The sequence below is a fragment of the Oryzias latipes genome, chromosome 2 (assembly GCF_053564925.1).
Source record: "Oryzias latipes strain Hd-rR chromosome 2, Olatipes_Hd-rR_3.1".
NCBI classification, from domain to species: Eukaryota; Metazoa; Chordata; class Actinopteri; order Beloniformes; family Adrianichthyidae; genus Oryzias; species Oryzias latipes.
The window spans coordinates 38,564,374-38,583,410 of NC_136238.1; the positions used below are offsets into that span (position 1 = coordinate 38,564,374).

Consider the following 19,037-nt stretch of genomic DNA (forward strand, 5'->3'; position numbering starts at 1 on the left):
ATTTTTGTCAAGGTTAAAGTGTGCCGTGGCTCAAAAAAGGTTGAAAAACACTGGTCTAGATGACCCAACTCTCAATGGTAAAGTGCCTAGGATAGCACAAGGGTTAAAAGACCCCTTGATAACAATCCAAGCTAAGGTAACTCGGTGCAACATCATATAAAGCCACAACACAAACATTTTTAAAGAGCGGCTGGCTTAACTGAGTTAACAGCGGCTCACGCCACTACAGTATATTGTTACTCCGTCGTCGACGTCATCCTTATATCTTCTTGTTCCACACGGATGTGTACATTGGTTTGGCTCAGTGGTTTTTTCTACCGGTGATTTGTCACATCTGACGGTCAGCGGTTCGAAACAGTTTGACTACAGGGACTGCCCGATGTTTTTATCTCTATATTTTTATATGTAAAAGTTGTTATTAAATAAATCAAACACAGAAAAGGAAAAAAGAGAAACTGTTAAAAAAATGATAAATTATTTGAGTTTCAATGTAGAACAGAGACAAAAAAAAAAACTGTAGGGCGAAAATTACTTAAGTTTTGAATTTAAAATTATTCAAACTTCGATGACACAACCTGGCAAAAACAAATGGATAAAGTTTTATACTGTAACTGTATAATTTCCAGTCAGTTTGCTGCGCAAAAGCAAACCAAAAAAATCTGAAATGGGTCACAATCTAGAACCTTCCAATCTAGTTACTTTATTTAACAATACAAAAAATAGTTTACTATTTTCTACTATAAATAAAATTCATTAATTCATTTTCTACCATTTTATCTCTTTCGGGGTCACAGGGCTGCTGAGCCTATCCTGGCCACTTGTGGGCGAAGACAGGGGACACCCTGGACTGTTCGCCAGTCTGTCGCAGGGCAACAATCACACACCCATTCACTCTCACACTCACACCTAGGGACAATTTGGAGTTGCCAATTGACCTATGAAGGATGTTTTTGGACGGTGGGAGAATCAGAATCAGCTTTATTGGCCAAGTACAGCGCATCCAGGGAATTTGCTCTCGTGCAAATTAGCAAGGTATAGAAAGTGTGAGGGGTAAGACAAACAGAAGGATAAATAATATAAAGAAGGTAGATATAAGGTAGCGGTATGAATAAATGAAGATAACTAAATAAAGACATAAAATAAAATAAAAAAGTCAAAAATGCAGCAGCAGTAATTCCAGTTTGACAGTTTCTGTAGTATTGTTCCATGTCCTTGAGTGGTCCGGAGTCAGGAGTTCATCAGAGTGACAGCTCGGGGGAAGAAGATGTCTTTGTGGCGAGTGGTTTTGGTTCGCATTGTCCTAAAGCGCCGTCCTGATGGGAGGAGGCTAAAATGGCAGTGTCCAGGATGAGAGGGGTCTTTTACGATCCTGCCAGCCCGCTTCCTGGCTCTGGATCGGTACAGATCATGAATGGGGGGAAGGCTGGAACCAATAATCCTCTCAGCAGATCTGATGGTTCTCTGTAGTCTGTTCCTGTCGTGTCTGGTGGCTGATCCAAACCAGACCGTGATGGATGTGGTCAGGACAGACTGGATTATTGCTGTGTAGAAGATGGTCAGCAGCTCCTGAGCCAGGTTGAACTTCTTGAGTTGTCGCAGGAAGTACAACCTCTGCTGAGCCTATTTCCGGAGTGAGTCAATGTGAGCGGTCCACTTAAGGTCCCGTGAGATGGTGGACCCCAGGAACCTGTGTGAGTCTGTTAAGGGGACAGTGCTGTGGGGGACTGCGCTACCGTGCAATATTTTGTTTGTATGAGCCACAATGTATTTCCCCTTTTAAATCAGAACAGACAATTATTCAGATGGGCTCTTTATACATGTAAACACTATGAAAAGATTTCAATTTTATAATATACAGAATATTTTATATACAGAAGAAGAGTTTGGTTCGGATCCTTTCTTGTGTTTCTGTTCTCATTGAGTCTCTTCTAGTTCCAGGTCTGGTTCAAATAGTGGAATCATCCAAAAGGATGAAAACAGTCCTCCAAGCAGACGTCAGATTGAAAAGCTCATCAAAGAACACATCCAACTAGCCAATCAGCAAAGCACTGACAAGCTGGACTTGTGCTCTCCTTCAGTGAAGAACCTCCTCCTGCTGCTCCTCCATCTTTAGCTCTGACTTTGGAAGTCTTAGCTCCTCCTCCTCACCATCACTGTGACTGTTGACGTCTTCCAACTCCTCCAGAAAACTGTTTTCTGATGAAGCTCTAACATCTCCTCCCTGTTGCTGCTTTCAGTCCAAACTCACTCTGTTCATGTCAATTCACTCCAGAGAAAATCCTTTTTCTGGGAAGAATTTGCTCCAAGTTTTCCTCCAACTAAGAATCTGCAAACCCAGATGAGAACTCCCAGCAGGAAAAGAATTCATCTGCAGGAAACTAGAAAAAGGCCTTTTTGTGGGAGGAAACCATTCCAGATCTTTACAAACACCAGAAATCCCAACTTTTCCTCCACTTAGCCTGAGTTTGGGTTCCAGGAAGCGGTGTGTGTTCAAGCTCCGCCCCCAGCAGCATCTCATGAAGCCCCTCCTCCAACATGAGGCCACTGGGGAATTCTGAATGAACCTTTACATTTCAACAGAAATTTAAGCTAAAAACAGGAAAAAAAAAACTCTCTTCATGTTTGAAAACAATCAAAGATTCAAACAGGAAGAGAAAACAACGTTTGTCAGGAAATCAACAGATTTGATTGATTGTAAATCTTCTTCCTGTTGGAGTTTGATGAATGGAAGTAGAATCTGTAGAAAGTCAGTTGATGTTTTCCATTTCAGTAAATGAAGGTTTGATCTGCAGATTTCCTGATCACTTTCTGACTGGGATCCAGACCTGATCTAGACGTGACTCATGAGGAAGCAAACAGCACAGAAACTGCTCTGAATGTTCCCTCTTCTTCACTTTCTGTCTGACTTCAACCATGAAGGGACTTGAACCCTCAACCTTCTGATCCATGAGGCCACATGGTCTGAGAGAACATCCAGGTCCAGCTGCAGGTGGAGGACAGCATCATCCAGCCGTCACAGACTGGGGGCGGAGCCTGGAGATGACTGCTGAAGGTCAGAGGGCGGAGCTTCATCAGGATGAAGGTGCTGCTTGGATTCTGCTTTGATGTCCGTCTGTTCTCAGTCCCTTCATGGCTGCTGCTCAGAGCTGTTTCTGGATGTTTCTGGAGAATTCATGTCTTTACTGATCCAAATGTGGGATTTCTGTTTTTTACACCAAAAGCCTGGAGACTGGATAGCCGTGGTCCTCCCAAGTCGAGCGTAATTACGCTAACTCATATCTGGTCTTTTGGAACCATCTTACCCCGAGTAAGCAAGTTCAGGCGGATTTCAGCCAAAGTTCAGGCTTAAAGTCAGGGTAGTTTAAACATGCTTCCTGGAATACCCCCCAGTCAAATAAATCAAAGTAAACAAACTTAGGTCACGTGCTAACGTTCTTTTTTTTTTGCTTCAACTTGTTCTGTCCAACAACTGAGCAAACAGATTAGAGCTGAAGGCTTTCTGTGTTGGACAGGTTTTACTATCACAAAAAGAGGTTATATAGCTTAGAAAAACAAGAGTGTAGATTTGTATAAACCCTTTTTTGTCGTATTATTTTTTATTTATTTGTTACATTTAGTGTGTGTGGGGAGGGAGAGGGGAAGAATGTGAGGGGAGGGTGGAAGAGAGTAAAAGGAAGAAAGGTGAAAAGGTGGGGGATACAAGCACTGATTTGAATAAGTTATTATTTTAAGCTGTAACAATTATACCAGATCTGCTGGAAAGACGAATGTTACATCAAAGGTGAAAATCTGACACTAAGATGAGCGAAAAAAATTCTGTCCATCAATACACTGTAGGTAAGGAGGAAGGATGAAGCAGACAGGGAGCAGTGTGGCAGTGTGCACGTGCACGTGGGGGTGGAGATACATGCATGCTGCCGACGTGAACCGTGTGTTCATAAGGGGGTCCAGATCCTACCCAGCCAGACCAGCCAGACCAGGAGAGGGGAGGAGAGCCCCCCAGGCCGGAAGCCCCCCCAGCACCCGGACCCAGGCAGCCCGGGAGGGGAGGAGGAGGGGACTGCCCACCCCACCAGCCAGGCACAGAGAGGGCCCCCCTACAGGGGCCCCCCCAATGCCCAGAAGCACAAGCGAACCCAGTGTCCGGCCCCCATGCCACGAGACAGGAGCGCTTAGCCATGGGGGCCACCGGGCGCCGGACACCGAGACAAAGGCCAGGGACGAAGCCAGGGCCCCCGGAACCCATGAGCCTGCCACCCCCCGACCGGCGCCCCGTCTCCCTAAGCCAGCCCAGGCACGCGACCTAAGCAACCCAGGGATCGCCACGCACCTACAGCCACCCCCCATAACCCTACAACCCTACACACTACAACCCCCCCCCCCCCCCCCCCCGCCATAATATCTGAGCCCCCCTCCCCAACCCTCTCAGTGCCCTCCCCTCTCTGTGATGGGGAGGGAAGGCCCCAGAGGGTCCCAGCGAGCCAGCCCCCAGGTCCGTCCTACCCATGCACTCACGCACACATACTCACAATCATCTGGTTACCCTCCCTACCCCCGCCGCCACGCAGTAACCCCCCCCAGCCGGCCGACCCCCAGCGCCGTATGCCCGTCCATTCCCGCAGCTGACAGGATACCCATAAGCCCGGCCGCCCTGAGAGGACCAGGCGGGTGAAGACCGGCCGCCCCCCCCCGACCCCACCCATGTATGGAGGTGTGGGAGTGCTGTGTGTGTGCTGCAGGTAAAATAGGAGGTCCCCAGTGTGGGGGGCTCCACCGCTGCCAAGCCGCAAAGCCCCCCACTCCGGGGTCCCTCTGTGAGTGGTGTGTATTTGCAGTGTGTTAACGTTCTGATTCTGTTGGAAAAGCCTTTTGTTTTGATTTCTTCAGAATTTTGGCTCAAAAAGACCAATGACAAATGAAACTCCAATAAAGTTGCTTTATAATGAGGAAATGAAATGTTATTTTTATTGAATTATCAAATGGAGACTGAGCTTCAGGTGAAAAATGTTGGTGCTATTTCCAGTTTTAGAAAGAACATGCCTTCTGCAAGTTCAGGCGGATTTCAGCCAGAGTTCAAGGTTAAAGTCAGGGTAGTTTAAACATGCTTCCTGGAATACCCCCCAGAGCTAGAAAATCAAACAAAGTTCCATCTATCTGGTAAAAACTTGGATTCATTCAGTCTTTCCTGTCTGGACAGATTTCTTTGACATCTTTTCTTTTCATGTAAATTCAGTTAAACATGTTGATCCTTCATGATGTGGATGAGTTGATATGAAACAGTGTTTTCTGCAGCAGGAACATGTGAGAGGAAACCTGCTGTTCCTCAGCTGAGCTTCTTCATTCCATCTCAGCAGCAGATGAGGAGGATGTGCTGCTGGAAAATCTGCCTCACAGACTCAGTTTGCAGCTTCTGCTTTCAGGTTTGACTTCTAGTTTCTTTATTTTTATTTATTTATTTTCTGTAACTTGTGCTGTCCAACAGCTAAGCCAACAGATGAGAGCTGAAAGCCTTTTGTGTTGGACATATTTTACTTTTACAAGAGGGGTTATGAATCTTATGATACTCCAGATGTATATTTGAATAAACCCCTTTTGTAATTTCAGCTAAACTTTATTCATGTTTATTATATTTGTAAATATTTTTTGTTGTCGGACCGGACGGAAAAGAAAATGAGGGAAAAAAAAGAGAGAGGGATGACAGAGAAGGAGGGGGTAGAGTGTTGATTATAGTAGCGAGGGTGAGATCGTGAAGTGTCAGAAAGCAACAAGTTGCTGGAGCTTTATAATCCCAACTGCCAGGTTAGGATGCATGAAAAATCTAAAAGGGGCGGGGCCTGTCCACACACACACTCAAATGTGACAATCACACCTGTTGGCTCCAAAAGTGTTCACACACAAACAAGTGTCCATAGACGCACTACCACTAACATTCACACACGCCTACTTATGCATTCAGACCAACACATATGAAACATTTTATTCAGTCACGCAAACTGTTTGTGCAAAGGTGAGATGGTATCTGTGCTCGAGTGAGTGTTTATGTTCTTCTTGGTTGGATGATGGAATGTAAAAAAAGGGAGAAAACCCACTTGCCCCCCCACCTAGGCCCCCACCGCAGTGGAGGTTTCTGATGTGAAGCATCTCTGGATAAACCAAATCCCTGTTGTTTCTGGAAGCAGGAACGGCTTTGCATCTGGAAAACATCTGGCTTTCTCACCGCAGAAAAGACTACAAATCTCCACACCACTCTAGAACCATCTAGAACAGTATTATGGGATGTTTTAAAGCTGAATCACTGGGATCCATCTTGGTGTTAACATCAAAGTGATCGTGTCAGATGAAATCTTTCCTGTTTGAAGGATTTTCCTTCATGTCACAATAGGATCCCAGATCTCCCATCAGGCCTTGCAGCTCCTGACTTTGTGATGAGTTCCTGCAGAAACTCTTGGAAATCTCCTGTTGATTCTCTCCCAGTTGACATCCATGGAGATTTTCACTGCTGTTGTTCAACTGTAGAGTTTGTCACAGACGCTCAAACTCATGAAGAGTTCAGCTGGAAGTTGAGAACGAGGCTTTGAAACCAGCAGCAGTTTGAGTCCATTCTGATGTTCCATTCAGGTTTCTGCTACAACAAGCCTTTATTTTGAAAGAGCCAGTGGGGCAGAAACAATAGAAGGAGGAGATTACCAACCCCCCCTGGAATGTTGACCCCTGTGCAGTGGACTAGTGGGGGCAGGGACGGCTGAACCAATCACAGAAGACTGTTGCAGCTTTCCCTCCAGAAGTCAACCAATCAGATGTTGTTGTTTGGATTCTTTGTCTTGAAGTTTCACATGTGGAAGCTTCCAGAGTCTTTTCTGTTTGGTCTGCAGGCTGAGCAGAACTGACTCCTGCAGGATCACAGGAACTTTCAGGAAAATCTACAGACAGGAGAAAAGTTTCTGTTTGGACCTTTTTTCTGGGATTGTGAGACTAGCAGATGATCGATCGGAGCTGCAGTAAGTAAGTAACTTTTTTTTATTTTGGACAAGTGAAAAAAGTGTAGAATTACAAAATAAGACAAAATTATATTAAAAAAAAAACACAAGTCCAGAAGGGAGTGAGAAGAATAAAAATCTTATAAACTCTCACCTCCTTTACCTTAAGTCTTTACTTTCCTAACTAAACCCAGTACACCCACCATCAAAGTCCACTGCCCTACCCAAGTGTATATTTGGTTACAGCTGCACATGTAAATCTTATTTAATAAGTATGCAGATTTACAAATATGAATGTTCTGTATTGTTTTGTGTTTGTACATATTTATCAATGAACATATTTCTGTACTTATATTTAATTTTTATATTTTTGGACATTGTATCAAGCATTTACTGGTTCTGTTCCACAACTCCACTCCACAAATTGAAAGACAAAATCTTTTTTTATTTGTACATGCTTTATGTAGGAGATATTTATTTTTTCCCTAAAATTGTATTTTTCGTCTCTTTTAATAAATAACCTTTGGATATTTGTTGGTAATAAATTGTTTTTTGCCTTGAATATTATTTGAGCGGTACAATACTCTACTAGATCATAAAATTGTAGTAATTTTGATTTTATGAATAATTTGTTTGTGTGTTCAAGGTAACTAAAGTGAAGAGGACGGCGGTGTTTGTGGGAGTTGGAGCTGAAGATCGGAGCAGGAACCATGTCTTCAGAACCTCAGGAAGGTTCTGTCAGAGAACAACTTTCTGCTGCTGAAGGAACCATCGTCCAGAACGAGGAGGAGCTCTGTCGTCAGCGCAGACTGCTGGATAGCAGCTGGAACCCGCAGCTTCAGCTCCATATAGTCGGTATGTGACGAAACATTTGAAATTCATTGGATTGATCTAATGTCACTGGAAAAAGATTGAATAAAGATTTTCCAATGGTATAAAGACTTTTCAGATAAAGTTGTGTCATTTTACGTGATCACTAATATTTTTCCTGAATAAAAAGCAATACAATAAAATGTTTGTGACCAGAATCAAAGGCTACGTTCACACTGCAGGCTGAAATGACCAAATTCCGATCTTTTCATGACAGTCTGAACGAAACGTATCCGATCTTTTCAATTGCGACCGCCGTCTGACCGGCCAGGCCACCTGAATCCGAATCGTACGTCATCGATACGCAACAAACGTCCTCATTCTGCGTTAAATTAGGCGGGAACGCGGACGAAAACAGCAACCATGGCGGACGCTGCATCTGAGACCAGTCAGAGGAAGGGAAGCGAGGTCACCGATTTGATCAATATTTGGTGCAATCGTTTTATCCAGGCCAAACTGGCTCTTATAGGAATAGGGAGGGTTTTGAAGAAATTGCGAGCGAAATGAACGAGCTGGGATACAGACGATCCTGGATCCAATGCCAGAGAAAAATTAAAAGCCTCCGAGCCAAATACAATGAGGTAAAGGACTGGAACAAACAAAGTGGCCGTCAACGCATTACATATCCGTTTTATGAAGAGCTGGACCGCATTTTGGGGGAGAAGCCCAGCGTTCGGCCAGTAGAACTCTTGGACAGCTGCTTTGGTCAAGAGGAGCCCCAGGAGGAGAGCCCAGGTCCCGCAGCTTTCACGGCTAGCCTGGCTAGTCGCTCTCGCGGTGATACAGGTGGGTTATTTGCACATGGCATAGCTACTGTGACTTAACTTTATAACATTGAAATACGATGTTTGACAGTTTGTGAATTGCACACACAGGTGATGGGATCCTTGTAGCTCCTTCTTCTACCTCAGATGAAAGTTCTGCATCAACAAGAGAAGATCTTGCATCATCATCATCATCGTCTGTGAACAGCCATGCATCCTCCACATCATCTGCTTGTATGTTCTTGGTTGTATTTTAATCGTTTTCCAACCCCATTAACCTCTTAACCCCCACACCTGAATACTTTTTCTACAGTTAAAGCTTCTTGGAAAGAAAGCTATGAAAAGGTTATGTAAATGCAAAAAAAAAGTGATGAAAACTTGACAAAAAGAAATAAAAAATATGATGGTAGTGCAACAAAATTTGACAGATGAGTGATCATTAAAAAATTCAAAAAGTAATGGCAACAGTATGTTAGATCAGTTTCATAACTTTCAAATGAGGTGTTAGTCTGGTGTGAAGGCTGAACAGTATAGTATTGTTTATAAATGGCCTTAACTAATCCTAATAATTACTAGATATAAACTGGCACGCTTAGCCATTTTACTGTTGTACTAATAAAACAAATAATCACGGTAACCCTTATTTTGATCTGATTTTTGTTGTTGTTTTTTACAGCTACTACTGCCAAGAGCAGAAAAAGAAAATCCAAGATGGAGGCAACGCTGGAGGTGTATGCTGACAAGATCATCAGTGCCCTTAAACAAGACGAAACAGACCTTTTACTTAAGATGCAAGCAGCTCAGCATGAGCATCACCGTAAAATGTTCACCATGATGACACAGTTTATGGAGAGATCATTCCAGCCTCCACAGCCACCTTTATACCAACCCCCAATTCCCCCCTCTCATGTTTACAGCCCAATTCGCTCTCCAACTCCTCCTTCCACACGGTTTCCTGTGGCTTCCTCTCCATCTCCCACCCTGCCCCTGCCCTTTTTTCACGATTTAAATCGACAGCCCTTCAATAATACTCATCGCCATCCTCATCTCAATCAGTCATTTTTCCAGGCACCGGTAAACACGCAGGATCATCTGCCACCTTCCCAGTGGAAAGATGAGGAAACCCACTTTACGAGTTTCTGAATGTTCTAAAACTTTAATGCCAGTTCAGGCAGTTTTGCACAATATTCATGTTGAAATGTGAAGGTTATTTATATGTAAAATTTGACTCAAATTTTTAAATAAAGTCATACATGTCCTGAGGTTATTTCATTTCATTTGTGTCAATTTTGCTTTCAAATAGGATCCAGCAGACAATTTAATCCTAGAGTAGGCCTAAATAAAGTGTATTTTCATTGAATTCCTTTTTTAAAACATCAAACACTAAATGTAAAGCAACTCACTTAAAACTCCACATGAAACATTGGAATGGCTTTTACACACAATTTGTGTGTGTTATTTACACACAAGTCAAGTAACGTCAAAAAATGATGCAAGACTTTTTAAAACAGATTTCAAAATAATGAAGACCTTGTAATAGTAATGACAGAAATTAACTATAACAATTATATGGACAGATCAACATTGAGGTAAAAAAGTACAAAATGTTAAGCAACCTTGTAATTATTGCGACAGCCCAGTTTGTGGCTCAACGTTGGCTAAAAAAAAGCTGAGTCAATGCTTCTCTGACTCTTGATGGCTGCACATCAACAAATCCCCTTCCTTCAGCCAATCTCTCAGCATAAGGAACAGTTCCACCAGCCTCTTCATAATTCTCCCTGTGCATTTAACCCACATTGTGGAGTGTGCAACATGCACCGACTATGGTGGGGACGAAGGAAACGTCCACATCCAGCCGTTTAGCAAGACACCTCCACCGGCCCTTCAGTTGGCCGAAAGCACACTCCACAGTCATCCTGGCTCTGCTGTGGCGCTCATTGAAGTTCTTCTGGTCAGCTGTCAGGGCCCCTGTGTCACAGTACCCTTTCAACAGCCAGCTTCGAAGGGGATAAGCCGGGTCACCGAGCAGCACGATTGGCACTTGAACGCCCATTATCTCCTCAGTGCCCTTAAGATTTAAAAGCACAAAAAAATCAAAATAATAAAAAAGACATTGTACACATTATACATCACTATTACTGGATTACTCACTGGCGGAAAAAGCTCCCCCCTCTCTCTGCGAGTGAGTACATATGGGAATTCCGGAGTACCCTCGCATTATGGACACTCCCTGGCCATCCAGCAGAGATGTTGGTGAAGCTGTTGGAAGACCGTGTTAAATTACTGAACAGTGTATATTTTCATATGTACAGTTTTCAAGGATAATATTCTTGCAGATGTATATTGTTCTATCAAACAAAAGTGAGGCAAGTATAGTACTTTTAAACAAGTTAACTATCGTGCCATAGCACGCACCTGTTGCTAGCCAATACACTCCAACGCGTTTCTGCACTGTAATGGGCCGCCGCAGACATGTCTCTTCTCGTGACAGAGTTAATCGAAGGCACTCACAGATGTAATTGAAAGTGGATCTGGTCATTATAAAGTTACTGATAAATTCTGCATCAGTGAAGCCACTCACATCAGCATCCCACCACGCCTGGCTGCGACTCCGGACCCAAACGTTCCTCTCTACCGTTGCTAGCACAGCTCCACTAAACGCAATGGCCAAAACCCTTGCTCTCCTCCTTTTTAATTTTCTTCTTAAAATGAGAAGATTGTTATAGTTCTGGGTACTTTGTGAATATAAATTCAATAGTGATAAAAGAGCTCCCCTGTTGGCAACACTGTTGTTGGCATCCATTGTTAACTTTGGCTACTTCCGCAAACAACGAGTGACGTCGTTCACCGTTGAGTACTTCTGCGCATGCGGGTCTCGTTTGGGTCGTGTCACGGTCACACTGGAGATCACATAAGTTCGGATTTACTTGGAAATGTGAACGGTCTTGCAAAAAATCGGATTTTTTTCAAAAAATCCAAATTGAGCATTAAGCCCTGCAGTGTGAACGTAGCCAAAAATGAGAGTTCTCAGTGTCAGAACTTTCTTATTACTGTCCATCCAAGAAAGGGAGGTATCATTGCAAAGATAGTCAAAAGAACTAAAGTTGATATTACATCAATTTTTATTTCCTTGTTATGAAATAATAATTAATTAGGAATATAAGCCTTTTCCGTCCGGTCCAACACAAAAGATTTAGATTAAAATGAATAAAGTTTGGCCTCAATTACAAAAGGGGTTTATTCAGACATACCTCTGGTTTGTCTGAAGATTAATATCTCCTGTTGTTAAAGTAAAATATGTCCAACACGAGAGGCCTTCAGCTCTCATCTGTTTGCCCAGATGCAAGGTTATAATAGTTTCGGATTTTTTATTAGTTTTAGTTTTTATTTAGTTTTGAATTTTTGTTTTTAAATTTATTTAGTTTTAATTAGTTTTTAGAGGCTGCTTTACTAGTTTTTATTAGTTTTTATTTTTTGAAATTGCTTCGTTTTAGTTTAGTTTTTATTAGTTTTAGTGTTAGTTTTAGTTTTTTCTTCTTTTTTTTTTTTTGTAAATTAGGATATTTGTCAGGTGCATGATTCAAAATCACCAGAATAAGTATTGCATGATAAAAACGCAATCAAAGATACATTTTGAAACACTTATTATTCAGAGGACACAAGGACAACCATCCTTAAATTAAAATACAACAGCTGATAACAGCATTACGTTATCTGCTCTGGCTTCTTTTTCGGGGGAGGGCGGGCGACAGGCTAGCTTGTCTAGGTACTGTTGATTTGCGTTGTTGTGTGCGCTTTTTAAATGTACTTTTAGATTCGTAGGGTTTTTCCCTTTGAGGAGCGTTCCACAAATTTTGTCTCCTGCTTCGACTACATGGCACTTACTTTAGTTTTCGACGCTGTTATATTCAAAAAAGTCCCAAATAGGACTCTCCCGCTTTCTCCCAACTTTTAATGCAGCCATCACGCTCATGTAAATGTCTATGACAACGCTAGCCGGCAGTGTCCGACAGACATCATGTGACGTCACAGACTACGTGATGCCGTAAGGTTCAGAGATACACAGTAAAACTAGCAGGGTGAAGTAAATAGACTTTATTTCAACCCAAAAGACTTATTAACAAAGACGAAAACGAAGTATTTTTTGGGGTTAATATTAGTTAGTTTCAGTTAGTTTTATACACACAACAAACAGTTTTAGTTAGTTTTCGTTTTTTTAAAAACTCTCGTTTTTATTTTTATTTCAGTTAACGAAAATGTTTTTTCAGTTCTAGTTTTAGTTTTTTCGTTCGTTTTCGTTAACTATAATAACCATGCCCAGATGTTGGACAAGACAAGTAAAAAAAAAAAGGATACAACAGCATAATAACACTAAAAGAATCAGTGAAACTGCAAAAGATGAACTGGGATGAAATGAAACATTTTATTCTGGTTTTTAGTTTAAATTTCAGCTCTGTGAAGCATTTTAAAGTCCCACTCCAACTAAATTTTGATTTATTTTCAAAGCGTTCCCAGTTATTTTTAATTAGGATGATGCCGTTTTAAGGACATTTAAAAAAAGGTTGTTTTTTAGGACATAGTCTCTGCAGAGCAGAAGGATTTCATTAGAAATGTACCTCTGAGTTGTGGAACCTTCCACTAATATCCCATAAAATCTTCGTTTACGCTCTCCCGTTTACAGTCTTTCACAACCCCAAACTAATGCAACAAAAATAGTGGACAATATCAGAGCTATCCACAGTCTTGATCCAGATTGCAGTTTAGATGAGGAAAACAAAGATATTCATGGATCTATTTCTCTGCAGGGGGATGCATCAGAATGGAGTAGAGCAGAGAGACTATGGTCCGCTCATTTTATGTGCTATGTCTGAAATTTAAACTTTTTCAAATGGCTCACATTTGAAAAAAGAAATACACAGACAGTCTTAAATTCTTTTATATATGTCCTTAGTCATGGGAAAATGCTTCAACAACATGTAAAAAACACCCAAAACGCAAATTCAGAAAAAGTGGGTCTTTAAACACCAACTGTTTCATTTAATTTTTCATTGTTGTAGAACATAGCTTCAAATAGAGGGCTTTATGTATACCAGTTCATAAGTTAATCATTTTCAAGTCTTAATGCAGAAACTGACAGCTATTAGTTAACTTGCCTTTCTTAATCACACAATAGCATGCATGTCTTACCTGTACTTTTTTTTAACTTTCCAGGACCTTAAAACACAGTGCCTTTTGTATGTGTTAAATACAGAAAAAGCACCCTTAACTGAAACTGCTCCCTATAATCTAGCGCACCCATAGGTCCTAAAAATACAGTACGTGTTTGACCAACTGAAGAACTGTCTTAACTGTGAAAGAGAACGAAGACGACGTTTATATAAAGCACAGGGCTTCGAAAAAAGGTATAAAAGTTCTCCTTTTTTGTCTTCTTGTCCTTGCAGTCCTCCCTCAGCATTTTGCAAGTGAATTGGATCTGTGCAACCAACAGAGGAATTTGAGAGTGGAACAGGAGGAATCGGAACCTCCACAGATCAAAGAGGAAGATGGACGACCAGAACCTCCACACATTAAAGAGGAACATGGAGAACCAGAACATCGACACATTAAAGAGGAACATGGAGAACTAGAACTTCGATACATTAAAGAGGAGCCGGAGAAAGCAGATCCTTCACAGATTAAAGAAGAACAACTAAAAGAACCAGAACCTCTACTGACAAAAGAGGAGCAAGAAAAGTTCTGCATCAGTCAGGATGAAGATCAGCTTTATCTGAAGCAGGAGACTGATACCTTGATGGAGATTCCTACTTATGAGGAAGATGAGAACAGTGAAGCAGATTTAAACAATCAGCAGAGCTTTAATGTAACTGTTTGTCAGGATGAAGAAGGAAACCAACATGAAGAATCAACATCAACCACAGATGAAGAGACAGACCCACAGAATAGAGATCAGAGGAAGAGAAGAGATAGAAGTCATGTCCAAAGTGTGGACAGCTCTCATATATCAGCCAGTCAGTGTGACTCTGATGTTCGGATAAGCTTCAAAAGGGCGATTTTGACTGAGAAACGCAAACAATCTTCTGATAAAAAGATACTTTCTTTTATAAAGTCTGAGGAAAGGTCAAGAATTGTTAATAATGTCTATGTCTACATGAAAAATGAGTCAGATGACAGACTTCATGCCTGCAAAGAAAGTGGTAAAAGTTTTGGTTTCAGGTCTAAGTTTAGAACGGACATGAGAACCCACTCAGGACAAAAGCCTTTTTCTTGTAAAGATTGTGATAAAAGCTTTAGTTGTGTATCTCATCTCAACACACACATGAGAACTCACACAGGAGAAAAGCCTTTTTCTTGTGAAGAATGTAAAAAAAGTTTTAGTATTGTATATAATCTCAAAAGACACATGAGAATTCACACAGGAGAGGAGCCTTTTTCTTGTAAAGAATGTGATAAAAGTTTTGGACGAATATCTAATCTTAAAACACACATGAGATCCAACTCTGGAGAGAAGCATTTTTTGTGTGAAAAATGTAATAGGAGTTTTTGTAATTCCTCTCATTTCAAAAGGCACATGAGAACTCATACAGGATGGAAGCCCTTTTCTTGTAAAGAATGTAAAAAAGGGTTTAATCAAATATCTGATCTCAAAACACACATGAGAACTCACACAGGAGAGAAGCCTTTTTTTTGTATAGAATGTAGAAAGGGTTTTACTCAAAAATCTCATTTCAAAACACATATGATAACTCATACAGGGGAGAAACCCTTTTTGTGTAAAGAATGTGATAAAGGTTTTAGTTATTTATGTCATCTCAAAAGACACATGGGATCTCATACAGGACAGAAGCCTTTTTCTTGTAAAGAATGTAAAAAGAGTTTTAGTATGGTATCTCATCTTAAAACACACATGAGAACTCATACAGGAGAGAAGCCTTTTTTGTGTAAAGAATGTAATACACGTTTTAGCCGTGTATTTAGCCTCAAAAGACACATGAAAACTCATATTGGAGGGAAGCCTTTTTCTTGTAAAGAATGTAGTAAACATTTTAGTAGTGTATTTAAACTCAAAGCACACATGATAACTCACAGGAGATAAGCTTTTTTGTGTAAATAATATAAAACAAGTTTTAGTGATGTATTTGACCTTAAAACAAGAGAACTCACACAGAAGAGAATCTGATCCAAGGTCAGCTATCAAAGCATCCTGATCTTTCATTAAATGTTCACAGACTGTTGGCCTACATACCACATTGATGCAGTTATTCTGTAATGAGGAGACAGAAGTGACTATTGAATGCATTGAAGTGAGCAGATTTCTGAAATCTGACATGAGTGCTGAACATTCTTTTTATATTCTTCTGACTTAAAATTCTAACTTTTTAAACATTATTTTTAGGTGTTTGTCAACTGTAAGCCACTGTGATCACATATCTCAAATACTGAATTCTGTAATTCTAAACATCCTGACTTTTACTTTTTAAGGTTTTTAACTTGTTCATGAAATTCATTTTTTTAGATATACCTCTTAATAGAAATGTGTTATTTTGAATTATGACAGTAAGATTTGATTTTTAAAGACATTTTGATGAATTTTTGTTGGATGATTTTTTTTTGGTAGATTTTTGTAATTTTATGAAATTGTTCAAAGTTTTTGAGTTAAACATGTGGTTGATGTTTATGTATGGGACACTGGCAGACAAGTGTGTATTATTCTATGCCGCGGAAGCCTGATCCTTTGCCTCTGCCTCTGTCAGTTTCTCATAATGTCCACTTTGAAGGCAATTAACTTGCTTATATCATGGTCACTTACAAAAGAAATAAATATTCAATAAGTTTTTAGTACTTAATTATTGTTATTTTTTGGATTTAGATTGTGTTTTCAACAACAAGCGGACTATATGTCACGTGGTGCGACATGTTGTCACGGTAACATAATGCCCTGGCGAAGCATGGACCGACTTAGTCTGCAGCAGCAAAAGTAAGGATATTCAGTGGACAAAATTGTTGGTACCCCTCAGTTAAAGAAAGAAAGTCCACAATGCTCACACGTAGCTTGAATTTTATCAAGAATCTTTTTTATGTCATCGTAGTCACCTGTTGCTTGGTTTTTCTTAGGGGCCATGGTCAGCTCTCTTTTTTTTTTCGAGAAAAATCAACTTTTGGGAGTGGGGGGCTTAGTCTGCGATGCGCCTTGGGGGGCGGGGGGGGGGGGGGGGGGGGGGGGGGGCTACTTGGCAGTGGTCCCCCCCTCCCATGGTTGCTGTATGGAGTGGGCCCCCCTTCTTTCGGTTTTATTTGCACCTTAGACATGTAGGGCCCTTGGTAGGGGGGGTGCTTGGACATCACTGCCAGCAAGCAGCAGATGTCCTCTCAGCACCCTACCTGCCAATTTTAACCGCACCTTAGACATTTAGGGCCCCTTGGTGGGGAGGGTGAGGGGACATCACTATGAGTAATCAGGAGATGTCCCCTCAGTGCCCTACCCGCCAATTTTAACTGCACCCCCCTTAGTCCACACACCCCTCCCCCCTCAAAATATACATTCCAACACAAAAACACACACATGCACACACACAGCCTCACAAACACACATAGATGCAAACACATTTTGCAAGGAAGGTGGGACCTAGGACCATCTGACCCTTACCCATTCCCTGGTGGGGGGTACGGGGCCCTTGGCAACGGCGGCCGTGTCCCCTGGGTGCCGGTTTCCTTGTCGCGGCGGTGCTCTCTCCGCGCGCGGGGGGGGGTTCACATTACACCTGAGCCGGGGGTGTCCGTGTCCCTGTGGGGTGGGTTCTGGTCCTTGCACCTGGGTGCTGGGCCCCGCCAAATCTCCAACTGTGGTCGATCCTGGTCGGGGCAAGTGTAAAACACCCTTGGTGGGCCCCCTTTCTCCCCGGAGCGCTCCCCTCCTGGGCGGGGGCGGCTGGCCCCTGCCTTGCTGCTCCCTGGACCAACCGTGGGCCGGGTGGTTGGCTGCCTGGAAGACGGAGCGGGTCTCCCTTGGGGGGTCTTGGCTCGTACCTGGGGTTGGGGGGGGGGGTGCTCGGAACTCCTGGGGGGTGATGGGCTGTTCGTCTGGGGCTGTGGGCGCCTTTCTCGGGTGGGGTCCTGCGTTGGGCTCTCCCGGCGCGGCGGGGGGGCTGCTCTCCTAGTTGGGCTGGGGCGGCGCACTCTTTCCCTCCGTGCCTCCCTGCTCTCTATCTCTCTGGCTCTGGGGGCATCACGGCGGTACTGCTGGCCCTGGCCTGGGTGGCGGATTTGGTCGCCCGGGGGGTGGTTGTTCCCTGCCTGCTGCCGTGTGACGTTGGGGGTTCCGGCTGCTGCTGCTGCTGCGGCGGGGGTCTTGGTGTGGGGATGGCTGGGCACTCTCCTTCCTTCTTTTCACATTCCACCGTCCATTTTAGAAAAACATAAACACTCACCTGAGCACAGGTGTTAGCTCACCTTTGCACTAATATTTTGCATGATTGAATGACTGAAATATTTCACACTATTTGGTTTAAAGGCATAAGTATGCTTGTGTGAACACTATCGGTTTTGTGTACATGTTGACATGTGGACATTTTTTCAGCCAGCAGGTGTGTTGATAACATTTGAGTTTGTGTGTGGACAGGCCCCGCCCTTTTTGTACTACATTTGAACCTTACCGTAATGATAAACAACCAGTAAACTTGTTGCCTTATGCTGCTTCATGGTCTTATCCCCCCTCCCCTCCTATTATCACTCTCCTACCCCCCCCTCTCTCTAACGTCCCTCTCTCTTCTTCTCTTCTTTCCTTTTCTGTCCGGTCCAACACAAAAGATTTTCAAACATGGTTGAAATTAATAAAGTTTGGCCTCAATTACAAAAGGGGTTTATCCAGACATACCTCTGGTTTGTCTGAAGATTAATAACCCCTCTTGTAAAAGTAAAATATGTCCAACACAAGAGGCCCTCAGCTCTCATCTGTCTGCCCAGGTGTTGGACAGGACAAGTAAAAAAAAAAAATATAAAGTGGACGTGAACATCAGTAAGAAGTGTGGAGTTGAGTCAGAGAACTGGACTGAGCCAGTGTGACGTCACCCATAGAAAAGGTTTTACTTCCAGCTCCAACTAAATGAAGCCAATTCAGTCACCATTTTACTGATAGATATGGATGGAGCCAGACGACGACAGTTAAGAAATGATTGCTCTGAGCTGATTTGAGTCAACATTTCTATGTAAACTACTGTCACCAATCAGGAGTAAGTTTGTTGGAAGTCCACACCCCTTCCACTGAAGCTGTGCTTGGGAAAATCTGTGAAACATTGGATGTTTTGGTCTTTGTAACTGCATCTGCAGCTTCTAGAAACGTCTTTGTTTCTGTTTTCATCTTTTCAAGCAGTTTGTTTTCTTCACATGAAGCCTAAAGAAATGTCCTCAGAATGATGGAAAGAGTTTTTCT

General features: G+C 42.3%; 3 protein-coding genes across 12 annotated transcripts in view; 2 read left to right on the forward strand and 1 right to left on the reverse strand.

The window, feature by feature from the left end:
• Positions 1–19,037, reverse strand: part of LOC110014093 (NACHT, LRR and PYD domains-containing protein 12-like) — a 471,367-nt gene that overhangs the window by 204,242 nt on the left and 248,088 nt on the right. The gene's annotated exons all lie outside the window — the stretch shown is intronic.
• LOC105355210 (NACHT, LRR and PYD domains-containing protein 12) overlaps positions 1–19,037 on the forward strand; it is a 212,952-nt gene that overhangs the window by 149,219 nt on the left and 44,696 nt on the right. The gene's annotated exons all lie outside the window — the stretch shown is intronic.
• Positions 6,245–16,455, forward strand: LOC110016095 (uncharacterized). 3 transcript variants are annotated; one of them, XR_013651184.1, is made up of 3 exons: positions 6,245–7,002; positions 7,624–8,845; positions 9,288–9,873. XR_013651184.1 is itself a non-coding variant. In XM_078936634.1 (3 exons), exons 2-3 carry the CDS (start codon positions 7,688–7,690, stop codon positions 15,702–15,704), a joined length of 1,797 nt encoding a protein of 598 aa, XP_078792760.1. In that variant the 5' UTR covers positions 6,246–6,998; positions 7,624–7,687; the 3' UTR covers positions 15,705–16,455. The 3 variants fall into 3 exon arrangements, 2 of the variants coding, with proteins under 2 accessions (XP_078792760.1, XP_020563473.2); XM_078936634.1 differs by lacking the exon at positions 9,288–9,873 and adding an exon at positions 14,053–16,455 and having other exon boundaries at positions 6,246–6,998; positions 7,624–7,832; XM_020707814.3 differs by lacking the exon at positions 9,288–9,873 and adding an exon at positions 14,053–16,455 and having other exon boundaries at positions 6,249–7,002; positions 7,624–7,832.

Bases quoted from the DNA above. Each gene is read 5' to 3' on its own strand.
- LOC110016095 (XM_078936634.1), top strand. From the start codon at position 7,688: ATGTCTTCAGAACCTCAGGAAGGTTCTGTCAGAGAACAACTTTCTGCT. The intron at 7,833-14,052 runs GTATGTGACGAA...TTGTCCTTGCAG, and splicing joins GCTTCAGCTCCATATAGTCG to TCCTCCCTCAGCATTTTGCA.